Source organism: Mesoplodon densirostris, chromosome 15, assembly GCF_025265405.1.
Source record: "Mesoplodon densirostris isolate mMesDen1 chromosome 15, mMesDen1 primary haplotype, whole genome shotgun sequence".
NCBI classification, from domain to species: Eukaryota; Metazoa; Chordata; class Mammalia; order Artiodactyla; family Ziphiidae; genus Mesoplodon; species Mesoplodon densirostris.
Window position 1 is genome coordinate 29,047,943 of NC_082675.1, and position 17,363 is coordinate 29,065,305.

Sequence of the window (17,363 nt, forward strand, 5' to 3'; positions counted from 1 at the left end):
AAATATTTATTTATTTGGCTGCGCTGGGTCTTAGTTGCAGCACGTGGGATCTTTAGTTACAGTGTGTGGGATCTAGTTCCCTGCCCAGGGATCGAACCCAAGCCTCCTGCATTGGGAGTGCAGAGCCTTAACCTCTGAACCACCAGGGAAGTTCCTACGAATTTTCATTATGGCTCTGAAGTGTAACATGTAGATTAAATGCTTGTAAAATGTCTTAAACCAAACAAACAAAAGAGATGAAAACTAAGTATCTATCATTGAGGAAATGGTTTTTGGTCTTGTCTAAGTATTTGACTGTTACATGGGATTGTGATTATTTTAGGGGACCAGAAAAATACTGATCTATATAAATAGTAATGTGTATTTATTAGGAAAGGTAGTGGTATTTTCCCTAATTCTAACTTCTGTGTAGGTACTTTCGAGTGGTAGTATAACAAGGTCAGGACAAGACAAGATTTTTTTTTTCCTGCACGGGCATTGAATTTATTATTCGGCTTATCTGGTCCAGACTGCTCTTCTCAGGGCAGTATCTAACTGGCATTCTATTGATTTTAAATAGATACCTTGTTTTGTTTTGCTGCTTGCATTATCCTTATCATACAAAGAAAATACATTAAGAGAATGTTATACCAGATTTTTATGCAATTTGAGCAGTCTTCATCTAGTTGCATGAGAGTTCAACAGCTGTTTTTGGTTTTAGTGATGACAGGCTGGTAATCAGAATTTCTTAAAGACTCTGGTTATGTTATATCTATTTGAAGATAATTAAATCACTGACCACTTCTGCCTAAAAATCTAATTTCTTTTGACATTTCCTCCTCAAAACTTATTTTCTTGGGCTTTTTAAAACTCTTTTGGAAGTTCAGTATATGTACGGAAAAGTGCACAAATCATTAATGACACAATCACATAAATACCAACCTGATTAAGAACAAAGGAACATTACAAGTAGCCTTCCACATGTAATCAGTGTCTTAGTTTATCACCATACATTGGGCTTGCTTGCTTGCTTATGAACTTTATATGTGTGGAATCTTACATTATGTGTTTTTTGTGTCTGGCTGCTTTTGTTCAACATCATGTTTGTGAGATAAATTACTTGTTGTTGCATGTTGCTTTAGTTTGTTTTTATTGCTATACAGTATTCAACTGCATGAAAAAACCAAAGTTGATTTACCCATTCTGCTGTTGATGGATGTATGAATTGTTTGAAGTTTTTAGTTATTTCAAATAACATTGCTATGTACACTTCTGAATATATGTATGTACTTCTGTTAGGTATGTATCTAGTAGACTTGCTGGATTGTTGAATGTGTGTCTCTTGAGTTTTAGTAGATATTGCCAAGCAGTTTTACAAAGTGCTGGTTTCAGTTTACCTTTCTTACTAGCAGTGTATCTGCTGCTCCACATCCACTCTAATACTTGGAAATGTTATTAAAAAAATAAGTTTGGCTGTTTGAATAGTACGTATCTCATAATGGTTTTAAGTTGTGTTTATCTGATGGCTAATCAGGTTGAGTGCCTTTTCATATGTTTATTGGCCATGAGGATATCTCTTTTGTGAAGTTCCTGTTCAGGTCTTTTGACCATTTTTCTATTAGGTTTTTTTCTTATAAGATATATAAGATAAAAATTACCATTTTAACCGTTTAATTTAATGGCATTAATTACATTCACAGTGTTGTACAACCATCTCCACTATCTATTTCCAAAATTTTTCATCACCCCAAACTGAAACTGTAACCGTTAAGCAGTAACTGCTGGTTCTCCCCTTCCCCAGCCCCTGGTAACCGCAACTCTACTTCTATTGTTTTTTGTCTCTCCTTACTTTTACATGTTCTGATTTTTGTGTACTCTGGATACGAACCATTGGCCAGCTGTGTGTATTGCAGTTATCTTCTCCAACTCTGTGGCTTTCCTTTTCACATTGTTAATGGTGTAGTTTTATTTTTTTAATAAATATATTTATTTATTTTTGGCTGCGATGGGTCTTCGTTGCTGCGTGTGGGCTTTCTCTGGTTGCTGCAAGCGGGGGCTACTTTTCGTTGCGGTGCACGGGCTCTAGGCGCATGGACTTCATTAGTTGTGGCTCGCAGGCTCTAGAGTGCGGGCTCAGTAGTTGTAGCACACGGGCTTAACTGCTCTGTGGCATGTGGGATCTTCCCGGGCCAGGGCTTGAACCCACGTCCCCTGCATTGGCAGGCGGATTCTCAACCACTGCGCCACCAGGGAAGCCCTAATGGTGTGTTTTGATGAATAGAAGTTTTTCACTCTGCTATATTTCTGATGTCACTCTCCTAGAAGTTTTGATATATCATCACATTTTTATTATCACTAAATTCAAGTATCTTCCTGATTTCCATTGTAATTTCTTCTTTGATCCATGGGTTATTCTGTCAATTTTTATTTATATTGAGACTATATTTTTAGATGCATACAAATTTAGAGTTGTGATAACGTTTTGGTGGATTGACCTTTTTGTCAATGTGGCTATAGTTACGTGTATAAAGTTACATCAGCTTTCTTTGACTAATGTTTGCATGGTATATTCCTTTTCATAATTTCACTATCAATTTTTTTATATTTTTACATTTAAGGTGTGTCTTTTACAAGGAGATATTGTTTGGGTTTGTTTTTTTATCTAATACAGCAATATGTACTTTTAAATTGGATTATTTATTTTATTTACATTTAATGTAATTACTGATTTTTAAAATCAGTAATTTAAAAACACATTATCTTACTCTTTCCATCTGTCCCACCAGTTCTGTATTAACTTTCTATCCCTTATCTTTTCTTTTTTTTTTTTGCGGTACACGGGCCTCTCACTGTTGTGGCCTCTCCTGTTGCGGAGCACAGGCTCCGGACGCGCAGGCCCAGTGGCCATGGCTCACGGGCCTAGCTGCTCCGTGGCATGTGGGATCTTCCCGGACCGGGGCACGAACCCGTGTCTCCTTCATCGGCAAGCAGACTCTCAACCACTGCGCCACCAGGGAAGCCCTGGTCCCAGTTCTTTGACCTTCACTGAGTCGTTTTATTCTTCAGAGCTTGAGCTTCCCCAGCTGTAAAAATGAAGGTTTTACAGCAGTGCTTCTCAGGTCTGGGCTTCACACCAGCAGGTAGAATATGTTTGATCATATAAAGCAAGTGTGGATTAATTTGAAGTATTAATATTTCATTAACAATAATTTATTTTCTTAGAATTTAAAAGAGCATTGTGGGGGTGGTTTGAATGGCATGGATATCTAGAAATGTCTAGGAAATTTTGGATGGATGCCTTTTGTCTTTAATATGCTTTTGTCAGAGGTGTTCAGAATAGTTCCATTGATCATAGCATTTCCTTTAAGATTGGCGCCTTGTGAAAATGTCAGTCCATCTGAATGAAGCTTTCAGCCAGAGTTATTCAGGGTAGGGAGATGAAAAATTATAATAACCAGAATCATTCTTAGTACTCTCAGTTTTGGAAGGAGAACTTGAGAGGTAAGGTAAGACTCTCTGCCTGTGCACAGGCAGTGGACGATGAGCACTGCATGCCCTGGATGGGACAGGAAGGAGAGAAGATGGTGAGGGGAGGGCAGAGGAGAGTGGGGTGAGGGCCGTGAGCCCCGAGTCTTCTCCTGTGGCTGGCGCAGCACGTACAGGTGCAGGGGACTCAAGGTGGACAGACGGCATGGCAGGCTTCCTCCTTACAGGCCAGGGCACGGATGTGGGCCTGTCAATTATACCTCCATATCTGAGGGGTCAAGCAGTCTGTGGACCACAGCTTTTTGGGTTTGGAAGAGGAAAGTCTTTTTGACTTATTTTCTCTCTGGAGAGAATGCTTCAAAGACTTAAGTGGTAATAGAGCTAATGTTTTATCACGTACTTATTGTGTGACAGGTGACGGGCTAAGCAGTTTACTTTGATTATTACTTGTGCTCCTCACAACAACCCTGTGATAGGTACTGTTATTAACCTCCACCTTACAGATGGGATGTGAAGTGTAGAGACCTTAAGTACAGCCAACAGCCCACCCGGGATTCAAACCCCAAAAGTCTGGCCTGGAGTCCTTGCTCTTAACCACTGTGCTCTGTTGTCCTGTGCCCTATGTGTCATTCTCTATGGGATTAGCCAGTATACAGGGTGGCCTGAGGGTCATGTTTGGGATGGTGAGAGGACGTCATATTGCTTTAACTTTTTGATGGTCTGTGTATTTGTTTTCTGTAACAAATCACCAATAATTTTGTGGCTTAAAACAATACAAAATTATTATCCTACAGTTTTGTCAGTCAGAAGTCTGAAAATGGGTCCTGTGGGCTAAAATTGAGCTGTTGGCAGGGCTGTATTCCTTCAGGAGCCTCCAGGGGAAAATCTGTTCCTTGCCTTTTCCAGCCTCTAGAGAGGCTTTCCACATTCCTTGGCTTTGTGTCCCCCTTCCTGCAATCATGTCACTCCAGCCTCTGCTTCCATCACCACCACTCCTTCTCTGGATCTCTTGTAAGGCCCCTTGTGATCGCACTGGTCCCACCTGGATAATCCAGGGTACTCTTCCCCACCTCAAGACCCCTAACCACAGCTGCAAATCACTTTGCCATTAAAGTAATATATTCACAGAGTCTGAGGATGAGGATGTGGACATGTTTGGGGGGGGGTGTCATTATTTGGTTTATTTAGTCTCTTTATGGGTTGGTGATAGATATGGCCATTCCAGACTTTCTTATTTTCACTTTTGAGTAATAACTGATGAAACCCCCCTTCTCACTACCCTGGCCTGAGCCTCTGCTGATGTCGTCCCCCCAGATACCATCACATGAGGAGAGGAGAGTGTGTGTGTTAGGAAGCTCTGAGAGAGGTGTAGAGTAAAAGGTAGTGGCTTTTAAAGATCTTAGTGAGCAGGTATAAAAATGAGCTGAATTTTACAACAATCCATCATATGACTTAGCTACTTTTTATATTTCAAAGTCTATACCTCTTTTACATGGTTGTAATCTGGTAAACATAAAAATTTATATTCAGTTTCTCTATAGAACATTTTATCACAAGAGTTTTGAAGAATACTAAGATCTGTCTGTTAATTCACGCTGCCGGTTTTACTTAGGACTTTATTTTCATGTGTCCACATCACCCTTCTTTCCACAGGGTTGTGGTGATAAGCCCACCAGTTGCTGAGCCCCTACTGTAGGCATTGTGCAGAGCGCTTCAAAACATTTTTTATTTCATTTAATTTTCGTATTGGCCTCATGAGGTTGGAATTATCCCACTTTTTTTTGTAGATGAGAAAGCTGAAAACTCTGGGAAGTATCTTATTTTAAAGTCGCATCACACAGTTATTAAGTGATAGAAGGACGATTTGAACCTAGGCCTGTTAAAATCTAAAGGCTTGTTCTTGATACTTATTTTACCAGATGGCCTTACCAAGGCAGCCAAGAGAATGCTTACTTAGATACTCAACTGCTTGAACATCAGCAGTTGTGAAGAAATATATTAGCACAGGGCCATTATGGCGGTGGAAAGTTAAATTTTTTTGCGGTATGCGGGCCTCTCACTGTTGTGGCCTCCCTTTGCGGAGCACGGGCTCCAGAGGCGCAGGCTCAGCGGCCATGGCTCACGGACCCAGCTGCTCCGCAGCATGTGGGATCTTCCCGGACCAGGGCACGAACCCGTGTCCCCTGCATCGGCAGGCGGACTCTCAACCACTGCACCACCAGGGAAGCCCGAAAATTAAATTTTATTTCATTCTTCCTGACAGCCAGGACAAGAAGAGAAACTTAATGAAACTCTTTAGTTGGTCAGAGAGTATACTAGTTTTCTCCCATTTCTAAATTCTAAGTTCCTGTTAACCTTTGAGCATTTATAGTAGTGAATTTGTTTGACATAGAGGATAATGATTTTATAATTTAACAGTTAAAATAAAAGTATCCTCTATGTAGCTGTTTCTTGTGTCAAATGCATAGCTTTTTTTCCCCTCATTAAAAATGTAACTTGGAAAAAATGATTTTATGGGGGAGCTGGGTATAAACTAATGATTACATAGTTTCCCTGTCCTTACTTTTGATACAGAAACAGCAAACTAGGGACTTCCCTGGTGGTCCAGTGGTTAAGGCTCTGTTCTCCCAGTGTAGGGAGCGTGGTTCGATCTCTGGTCGGGAAACTAAGATCCCACATGCTGCATGGCGTGGCCTAAAAACAAACAAACAAACAAACAAACCCCCCCCAGCAAACTAAAATATATGCTGATCATGGATTCTAAGCCCTCAGTGGCCATGGTGTTTCAGAAATCCAGGCTTGGTTAGGCTGCAGGAATTATTTTATTGCTAAATTTCAGCCTGTTAACTGTTCAAAACTATTCTCTTTTTTTTCTAGTATTAATATAAAAACTGTCCAAAAAGCCTACTACTTCTCTCTTATAAAATATTTGAGTTCTTATTACGCTAGTGCTGTTGTTGATCAGTTTTGATCAAGTCGTTGAGAATACTTGGAAAAATGGAGCATAGTCAGGGCATCCTTCTTTCCTTCTTCCCCTACTCCACCCCTGATTAGCCCATCAGCAGGTTCTGTGCGTTCTGCTCCTGATTCATACCTTGCATCCGCTACTTTTCTTCCTGGATTCTGCCACCACCAGGCTGGCAGCCCTGTTGCTCCCCAAGACAGTGACAGTGGCCTCCTCACTGGCCGCAGGTTTTCACTTTGACCCTCTCTGCTGCTTTCTTCATATGGCATGACTGACCTGGAAACCTATCTCGCACCAGCTCACGCTCTTCCTAGTATCCTCCATGAGCTTCCCATTGTACTTCACCTCAAATTGAAACTCCCTGTACTGTCTTTCAAGGCCCATGTGATCTGCCCCAACCTGTCCTTGCAGAAGCTTCCAGGGCCCTCCCACAGCTGCTACCTCGTTCCAGACAGAGCAGCGGCTTCTCCAACCCTGCAGTGAGTTGCTACCCCACTTCAAGGTCTCTATTTAAATGTCATCTTCTCAAGGAGTCTTTCCTGCTGTTTTCTTTCTCTCCCTTTTCTGTCCTTAATGGCATTGATTACCAGTTGTAATTATTTTATTTGATTGCCTTCTTTGGTCTCTGTTCACTAACATGTAAACCCTATGGGGCAAGGACCATGCCTGACTTGTTTGCTGCTTTATCATCAGTGTTACCAGTGGTATTTAGTAGGTATTCAGTAAATATTTATTGAAGGAACGAGGGGGATAGGAGTGAGCTGGCGAGAAGGCGGAGGTACCTATTGATACTGCTTTGTTTCACCATGAAAAAGAACAGATAGACCTAGACACTGCCCAGAGTTTGGTCACATAGGAAAAAATTGTATAGTAATTCTCAGAGCCATTTATTCATCCTAAAAGTTACCGGGATTCTGTGTCTTTTTGGCAGGCATAGTTTGCCTTTTGTGTATTCAACTAATTTGAATCATATTGATAATGTGACTGTGTGATAATTCAGCCATATGCTGAGGTTTCTACCCCGAAGACTGGAGTACTACCTTAATTTAAAACTGTTATTCACCTCTGAACATCTGTGAATTTTTTTGAAACTATGCCTTAATTTCCACGAGATAGTTGTGTGGTTCATCAGAATTTGTGATTCCATTGAGGTGAGGCTGTTTCAGAAAGTGCTGTGTGAACAGCAGGGCTCTGAGTGGCCTACTGGGTGGGATGTGTTCCCTCTGGTACCTTATTGAGCAGGCCTGCTGAGTGGGATTATCTGATTATCAACATTTGAGATTTAAAATGTCTGCTAAAGATGACAGTGTTTCTTAGGTGATGAGTTCTTTATGACAGACATTTCATACTAGGACTAGTGTGGTTTTTTAAAGCCATTCTATGTTAATTTATAGGAAGACATTAGTTTTTCTATTTCCTGGGACATGAGGGAACTTGTCTAGTAAATCTTAAGAGCATCAGATATTTCAGAATTTGTTAAAAAGAAGGATCTAAACCCCAGCCTTGATTCTTGCAGCATTGTTAAAATGCTCTTTCCTTTTGAGAAATACTGAACTGAATTTTTGGCTTGCTATGCAAATCATCCCTCTTCCTAGTGTGTAAGTACTTTGATAATGTTAAAATATTTTGAAACTTAATGTTTAAATACTATTTCAGATATTTGATTTTGTTTTGTATCATCACATAGTTAATCTAGCCTTCTAATTAAATTCAACCTAATAAAAATTAATAGAATCAATAAATAATAAAGTTGTTACTTTAATTGAAAGAACTAATTTACTGCATTTAATAATCTCAGACCTTGCTTAGGCCTACCATCAACTTAGGTTACTGGGATTGTTGAAAGTGAAGTCATGGGATTGTTGAAAGTGAAGTCATAAGATTGTAGGTTTTAGAGGGATTCCTTAGGTCTGGTTCTGTAAACAGAGGTGGCCAGCCTTTGAAGAAAGGCTCAAAGGTGTCACATGAAAATCCTAGGTGCTGTACTGGAAGTTTCCAACTGTTAAATCGGGGGGTGCCTTTCCCCAGAAACAATGTCATCAGTGGTAGGTAGCTGGGACGCTGGCCCCTGCAAGTGGGAATGGAGGAGCAGGGTAACAAAAGCACACTGATACTCGTGCGGGGGTCGGAGACTTGGAGGCCTCTCTTCGCTCTGTCATTTTGTGCATGCTTGGCTCCTCAGGCTCAGATTACCCATTTATGGATGAGTGGATTGGGCAAGATCATTTCCAGGGTTCCTTGAAGCTCTGCTGTCATGTAATTGGGATTTTCTGATTCCTGGGTCAAAGTCTGAGCAGGGATTTGGATGGCAGAGTGGTGCAGGTGGTCAGGCACTGCATACTTAACCACCTTTTCTTATTTATTTATTTATTTATTATTTTTTATTTATTTTTTATTTAAATTTAATTTTTGGCTGCGTTGGGGCTTTGCTGCTGCACACGGGCTTTCAGTAGTTGCGTTGAGCGGGGGCTACTCTTCGTTGCGGTGTGCGGATTTCTCATTGCGGTGGCTTCTCTTGTTGCGGAGCATGGGCTCTAGGCACGCAGGCTTCAGTATTTGTGGATCGCGGGCTTAGTTGCTCCCCGGCATGTGGAATCTTCCCGGACCAGGGTTCGAACCTGTGTCCCCTACATTGACAGGCTGATTCTTAACTACTACACCACCAGGGAAGTCCCTAACCACCTTTTCATATTTGTGTGACTTACCAGTTCAGATTGAATAGCCGAAAGCAGTGTGTGTTCTCACAAAAATTTTGGTACTCTTACAGGAAAGCATTTTCAGTTTTATAGTGGAGGTCACTGAAAAAATCTTACAGAACTTGTACCTCTGTCATTCTTTGAGCACTTCATTACTTTCTAGTGCAAAGTAATGAAGCTTATCTTATAATTTCCAGCTTATCTTTTAATTTACCTGTCCCAGCCCTGATTTCTGCCAATTTCCCAGAGTCCTGGTTCCTTTGAGTGGGAATGGGCTAGGAATGCTCTTGCAAACTGGGGTGCTGTTGCTTCTCCCTCTTTTGGAGGGCAGAGCTAGGAAATAGATGGTTTTCTGAAGTTGTATAATACCTCTTGGTCCAGTTCGCCACTGCGGGGCTCTTCTCTCCTTCCCACATGTTAGGTTTGTATATTCTTTTCCCTCTGTTGCTGATTCCCAACAATATCACTGTATTTACTAGTTTCCTCAGTGCTACAGTACATACAAAATAGTTTCAGAATTTTTCACCAACGCTATTACCAACAAAAAACCTACTACATAAAATTGTTTTTCTTTGTAATTCTCTTTACCCTGAGAATGTATCATACTGAAGATGTATATCCATGTACTCTCAAAGAGGTTACTCTCTGTTATGGCTTGTCTTAATACTGTATTTCTCTCTCCCTCTTCCTGCTTTACAGAGTAGACACTCAGTAAATATTTGCTGAGAGGTATTCTGTGTCCTTTTGTGAGCTATTCCTGTCCACAGTACTTTTCTATGTTAAATTAATTACCATTTCTATAGGAGTGAAGTATAATTACCAAAAGCACTAATGTTCTGAGCAGTCATATATAAATAAATAAAAGATAATATATAACATGAAAAATGTAACTATAGTATATAATTTTATATAACACTAAATATATAAATAACAGTTATATATTTATCAAACTCTAGTATATACACACATATATTAAACCCATTTTATCTATGTCTTCATATAATTTAAAATTATTTATTGCTTATATATCATTTTTAATTCACAGAACCCAAAGTTCCTTATTTTCTGGTCTCAATTTCAGCCAGTATTTCACATTAGTATCATTAGGTCAACAGAAATGTGGGTTTCAACTTTATTTTTCATCTTAAGAGTTAGGAGGCATATAAAAACATTATTTTTGATTTTTTTTGGTGGTATCATCATAGACTCTAAGGTATATAAATTCTCATTAATCATTAAAAAAAATTACAGACTGATGGAACAACCCATAGTTGCTGGGGAGAAGGAGTTAGCTAGGAGGAAAGATAGTTTTGGGTGGAGGGAAAGAGGTAGAGATAAATATGTATTTGAACTTAGGACAATGAAATTTAAGAAATGTAGACTGGGGAAATTAAGTTTTTTAGCATCCAATATAAATATATTATGTATTTTTTTGTTAAAGCTATTTAATAAGTGATTCTCCTTTAAAAATAGCGGTCTTTTTATTTTGAAAGTATGTTTTAATCACCCAATTGACAGAAATATGTAACTGTACATGTTCTTTGGTATTATGTCTCAGTGATGACAAGAAAATGTTAACGTTGGTGCAGCCAAATATTGTTCAGTCTGGTTATTCTATAGATGATCCTCTACTGGAAGAATTACTAAATTAATTATATGGTTGTGTCTATTCATGTATCAAAGAAAAACAACCATCGGATATTAAATAGGAGTTTGAAACATTTCCACTTTAATTGAAATGATCAGTGTAACTTTAAACTGGAAATATATTTAGGGAAGAGCCCAAGAGTCTTTTAAAGATTTTTTTAAGGTATTTAAAAGTATTTTAAATGGTACCTTTTAAAGGCCTTTAAAGTATTTTAAGTTATTTTAAAAAGAAAGCAAGAAAAAATATTTTTATTTTACTTTCATTAATTTATATATGTATATTAAATATGTGTGTATGTTTTATATCTTATTACAGTTAAGCATGTTCTTCCCATCTTTTTCTTTATTATTTTCTTATGGGTATTTTAAAACTTAAATCCTTAAGCAGGACCTTCCAGAAATTTGGTCATTCTAACACCTTTTTTTTTGTATAAATTTTCATAGATATAATGAAGCCATAGTCAGAATAGCTCAGATATTTTTTGTCAATGATAAAAAAACCCAAAATCATCTGAAAGTAACTTTTTGTATTTTCATTACAGGTAAATTGGAATATTCACATTGTACAGAAACAGAGGTAAGAGAAATCCTCAAATATTTCTCAGTAATGCAGCTTTGAAGTTCTATTTAGACTAACTTCAGTTCTGAAATATCTCACTATGGGTTTTTGGTTTTCTGATGAGGATGTACTGAGAGCAAGTATATATCTTTTATATTTAGGAAGAGTAAAATGTGAAGAAAAATCAGTTATCTTGTCCATACTTTTTAAAATGTCAAGGTGTGTTATAAAGATCAGCCTAGTCATAGTTTAAAAAATTTCCTATGTTGTTGTTTATGAAATGGAGTTAACTAAGATTCAGAGCCCTTAATAGGAAGTAGTTTACATTCAATTTTTTAATAATCCAAAGTAGTGTGTCATAGTAAATCTTTTAAATGTGTTGGACTCCTATGGAGTTGCCTGGGAGTAGGAAAAAATAGGGACTTGGAAAGTGTTTCAGCAAGACTATTGATGAATTAAATGCTTTGTCATTTGTATAAGTAGGTTTATTATTTTCTAATAATTTAAATAATTTAAAATTCTGATTGTGAAATTTAATGCGACTCCATGTGTCCCTTGCAGAAATTTCAGTGGTGACACTGAAATATGAGGGCAGCATTGATGAATTATGTAAGTGTGGTGGTCTTTTCTGGAGCTGTTGCATCATCCTTAATTAGGAGTCTTAGGTCTTTTGTTAATGGCAATGCCTAATTAAGGATTTAAGAAGTTATTTTTCTAATTTTATGATACATTTACATGTTGATGTAGGTTTTATTAAATTTTAATTGTTACCTTAAGTAAGATGTAAGCTTCCTAAGGGATTATATTATATAATAAAGAAGCAAAAATAATTTATTCTTTTTTGTATTCAGAAGTTATTCAACGCATTTTATGTTTTCTGTTCAACTTGAGAAGTAGAGGTAATTTCTTCTAAATCAGCTGTAAAAATGAGCAAGAACTTAATATTTTTATATTGTGACAATTTTTGATGTATTGTTCAACATGATATAAAGGATTGGGATTTGATTTGAGTCCAAAAATACAAGTTCTGTCTGTGGTTTCTGGTGTGCATCTTTCTAGCTATCTAATTTTGAGCAAGTAGTTTTTTCTCTCAGAACTTTGGCTTTCTTACTTTTAAAATGTTAAAGATAATCTCTGTTAATCTCATGGGTTGTAAAATTTTAAAGTGATTATGTAGGTGAAAAAGTTTTATAAACTCTAAAGACACTATTATCTGCATCAGAATGATACAAATATAATCAGCATTCATCTGCATTTAGGTAATGAAATGTGAGGATATTACATACAAGGCATAGTCGTAAATCTCATTATTCTTACTATGTTTTGTTGCCATAAAATCAACATGGTTTTAACATTTTGTTTAGCACTTGCTTTGTATAGGAATGTCACTTCATGTTATCTCCTCTTTGATCTGTAACTTGGATCATCAAAAGAATTGGAATCTAAACAGAACTCTCAGGTTTTTTTTTTTTTTTTGGTCTGTTTGGTGAGGGAAAATCATGAGAAAAGAAAAAGTTCAGTGTGATATTCAGTTTACAGAATGGGTTCAGGGTATTTTTTAGAGTAACAGTGGTTATTACCTCCGGGGAAGAGATTGGGATTGTGGATGGTGGTTTATCTATATTGCTTGGATTTGTTTTGAAATGAGAATGTCACTGTATATTACTTTGATAATTAAAATAATAAAAAGGAGGGGCAGGAGAGGGAGTGGGAACTTTTTCAAGAAGTTTGACTCCAGAGAAGGAGGAGATAGTTTAAGTAGGAAGTTTTGTTTTGTTTTGTTTTGTTTTGTTTTTTAGCTTGGGTAAGACCATACATTTGGTGCTGGTAGTGGTAGAAAGGGGGCAGAGAGAGAGACAGAGACAGAGAGAGCGGGGGATTTTGCAAAAATGTAAAACAGTACCACCCTTTTCACTATTTTTTGAGTTTCTATAAAAATGTTACACATACTAACATTTAATATTATTTTAAACAATTTAATTTGAATGATTCAATCAAAATGTCTCAGTTTTATACAAACAGAACTACCATACGACCCAGCAATCCCACTACTGGGCATATACCCCGAGAAAACCATAATTCAAAAAGAGTCATGTACCAAAATGTTCATTGCAGCTCTATTTACAATAGCCAGGAGATGGAAGCAACCTAAGTGTCCATCATCAGATGAATGGATAAAGAAGATGTGGCACATATATACAATGGAATATTACTCAGCCATAAAAAGAAACGAAATTGAGTTATTTGTAGTGAGGTGGATGGACCTAGACTCCGTCAGACAGAGTGAAGTAAGTCAGAAAGAGAAAAACAAATATGCTAACACATATATATGGAATCTATAAGAAAAAGAAAAGTCATGAAGAACCTAGGGGTAAGGCCCGAATAAAGACACAGACCTACTAGAGAATGGACTTGAGGATATGGGAAGGAGGAAGGGTACGCTGTGACAAAGTGAGAGAGTGGCATATATACACTACCAAACGTAAAATAGATAGCTAGTGGGAAGCAGCTGCATAGCACAGGGAGATCAGCTTGATGCTTTGTGACCACCTAGAGGGGTGGGATAGGGTGGGTGGGAGGGAGGGAGAGGCAAGAGGGAAGAGATATGGGAACATATGTATATGTATAACTGATTCACTTTGTTATAAAGCAGAAAGTAACACACCATTGTAAAGCAATTATACTCCAGTGAAGATGTTAAAAAAATTTCTCAGTTTTAATTTCTAATACAGTAAATGTTTGATAGGTTATAGCTCATATAAACAAAAGATCCTTGGACTCCCTGGTAATTTTTTTTTTTTTTTTTTTTGCGGTACGTGGGCCTCTAACTGTTGTGGCCTCTCCCGTTGCGGAGCACAGGCTCCGGACGCTCAGGCTCAGCGGCCATGGCTCACGGGCCCAGCCGCTCCGCGGCATGTGGGATCTTCCCAGACCGGGGCATGAACCAGTGTCCCTTGCATCGGCAGGCGGACTCTCAACCACTGCACCACCAGGGAAGCCCGTCCCTGGTAATTTTTGAGTGTAAAAGGGGTCCTGAAACTAACTAGTTTGAGAACTGTTGGGCTGGGGCCTGAAGAGCAGAGGTACTTCTTCCTGAGAAATGGAATTGGGGGTCGAGAGAGGTCATACCAGAGCCCTAACGTGGATGGTGGAATGTGAGGAAAGCCGTGATATAGGGATGAAGCCAATCTGTTTTGAGAGCGAGGGTCAGAACGGTGACTTCTAGAGCCTCTTTTCACCCTAAAATTGCTTTTCTGTTGAGAAAAGAGATTCCCTGTACCTCCTGTAAGTGAGAAGCCCCACGGGCCCTCTCTGGAGTTGGGTCCACTCCAGCCAGGGCTGCGAACCCCGGTGCATGTGGGAAGAGTGGGAAGGGGCCTCGACCACCGAGAGCACTTGGAGGCCCACGGCGCACGTGCGCCCAGCCTCTCCCTGGGAGGAGGGAGGGGCGCGCCTGAGCTCCGTCAGCGCCCCATTTTCTTCGCTCTGGTCTTGTCCTCAGGGGGCTCGCTGTACAGGTCGAGCCTTGAGTGTGGAGCCAGTGAATGAACACGGTGGGGTCGTGGTCGTGGGAGCCGGTGAATGAACCCGGGTGGGGTCGTGGGCGTGGGAGCCGGTGAATGAACACGGCGGACGCTTGCGGCTTCCCGTGGGGAAGAAGGTGGTCCGACTCCTGGCGAGGCTCCCAGACCCGAGGGGAGCCACAGCCCCCTTACCTTTCCACGTGGCTGAAAGACGTGACTTTAAGTGTTTGACTGCTTTTTAATAGTTTTCTTAATACATAAAAATCATATTATGAATTCTTTTCTAGTTTTACTGATAGTCCTCTTTTTAATACTTCACCTGTATTCATAAAAACCAAGCAAAACTAGGACTCTAGAGAAAGCAAGGAGGCCATACATAGGCATTCAGCCAACTGTTACGGGATTTTGTACCTCAAGAATAGCTTAATGTTTATTAAAATCGGGTGTTTTTCCTTATTTCTCACTGTGTGGAAATTTTTTTTAATACACTGGATTATACGAGTATTTTCCAGCGTTTGAACTCATGAAGGGAAATCTTTCATGTAATTTGTTTTAAAAGACATGCAAAATTTTTACTTTAATACGCAATTTAAATTTTTTTTACAGCTTTGTTTCTATTTTTTGAAGATATAATTTACATACAGTAGAATTTAAACTTTTTAGTTAAAATTATTCGAGTTTTGACAAACATCATCTCCACAGTCAAGTTCAAGTTCCATCACCCCCACCCTGGTTCCCCCCCGCTCCCCCTCTTGTCTTTCCCTCCCCACCTCACAACTCCTGGCAACCACTGATCTGTATTCTGTCCCTTTGGTTTTGAGGAGGACCTGCAAGGTAAATAGTGTGTTACTCTCCCTCGGCCTCCCCTCCTGGAATGGCTCACAGCTCAAATTGGTGATTTATAAACTCTTGAGTGAAAAAAAAAGCCAAAAAAAGTCTTGAGTGACTGACTGTACTTGGGATTTGCTTGTCAAGGAAGCAGTCCCAACCACAGTTTAGGGGAACTTTCACTCCCAGTTTACAAGTTTTTCCTTCTGCCATTATTTAAATAGTCTTGTGGGTTATATATTCTTATACTTGAAGAAAAGGCTAAGCACTTCAAAATACTAAAACATAAAAGATTTGAATTTTCCAGCATCTTAATTGAGACCTTTTCATTGTTTTTAGCTTTCCAAATTTCATCACATTCTGTCTTCTATTAACTACAGTTAATTATGTAGCACTCAGGCCCTTTCCCTTTAGCAGGCAAGAAGGTTAAATGAGTAACCAGGACAATCCTGTTCTGTTCTCCTTGATGGATTTGCTGTATTTTAAGTGGAATTGGTTAAAGCATTATATAAAGTTAAATAACTTTTGTCAATACTTTAATCTTGATAGAGCTAGTTTGTAAAAATCAGAGCATAGCGTAAAAATATAAGCTTTACTGAGGGAAACTATGAAAAAGATTCATCTTCCCATCTTAGAAATAAAGTTCATGTGTACTGTATATAAGTACTTACTGTTTCATTCCCACATACATTTATTTTTTTTCTTTTTTTTTTTTTTTGCGGTACGCAGGCCTCTCACTGCTGTGGTCTCTCCCGTTGCGGAGCACAGGCTCCGGATGCGCAGGCTTAGCGGCCATGTGGGATCTTCCTGCACCGGGGCACGAACCGTGTCCCCTGCATCGGCAGGCGGACTCTCAACCACTGCGCCACCAGGGAAGCCCCCCACATACATCTTTAAAAAATACTTTAGAGCTTACTCTATGCTGAGTTACTGTTGCAGGCATTAATTTAATTCTCACAACAAATTTATGAAGTGGATACTATTATTTGCATTTTGGAAATGAGAGCTAAAGTACGGAGAGGTTAAGTAACTTGCCCAAGGCCGTATAGCCAGTATGTTGCAGAACCATGTCTCTTCACCTTTCTTATGTTTGTGTTTATCCAGCCTTTATTTGTCTGCTGTGTGAAGCATCTGCATAATGCTGATAATTAATTTTGTGCCCCATTGGGGACAGTGAAATTGTCCTTATTCCGTATATGCTTCTCACCTATGACTCTTTCAGTCCGGGCATTATGTAGCCCTGGAATATGTTTCTTTTGAATGGAAACCAGAAAAAGGAGTGAACGAACACCATCCAGGAACCTCCAGCCCCATTGTTAGGTGAATGTAGGGTCTGTACTGGAGTAATTTGTGAATTAGTCTGATTCTGAATTACTCAGAATGACTCAAGAATTACGCTGCATATCGATATTTTAACCTCCTGGGAAATCAGACCTAGAATTAGTCTGCTTTGTGGGGAAACCCAAAGATTTTGAGAACAAGCCAAGAAATACATCATAGTTAGTATTTGGACTTATTGCATTCTGGTTATGTACAGTTTTTGATACAAACTGGACTATGTGAAAAATTTTAATGTTTCCTGAGCAGCCTAAAATAAACTGCCAAAGGTAGTATGTGGGTGTTTGCTGCTTTAATGCAGAGTATAATATGAAAAAAAAATATCCATTTTGTCTTCAGCT

General features: G+C 38.9%; 1 protein-coding gene across 3 annotated transcripts in view; it reads left to right on the forward strand.

Annotated features, from left to right (window-relative positions):
• SPIRE1 (spire type actin nucleation factor 1) overlaps positions 1-17,363 on the forward strand; it is a 190,116-nt gene that overhangs the window by 12,995 nt on the left and 159,758 nt on the right. For all 3 annotated transcript variants that reach the window (XR_009534557.1, XM_060119578.1, XM_060119579.1), the window contains exon 2: positions 11,316-11,350. Coding sequence is in view for 2 of the 3 variants with exons in the window: in XM_060119578.1 (XP_059975561.1) it covers positions 11,316-11,350 (35 nt within the window). In the remaining variant the exon portion in view is untranslated. The remainder of the gene's footprint in view (positions 1-11,315; positions 11,351-17,363) is intronic.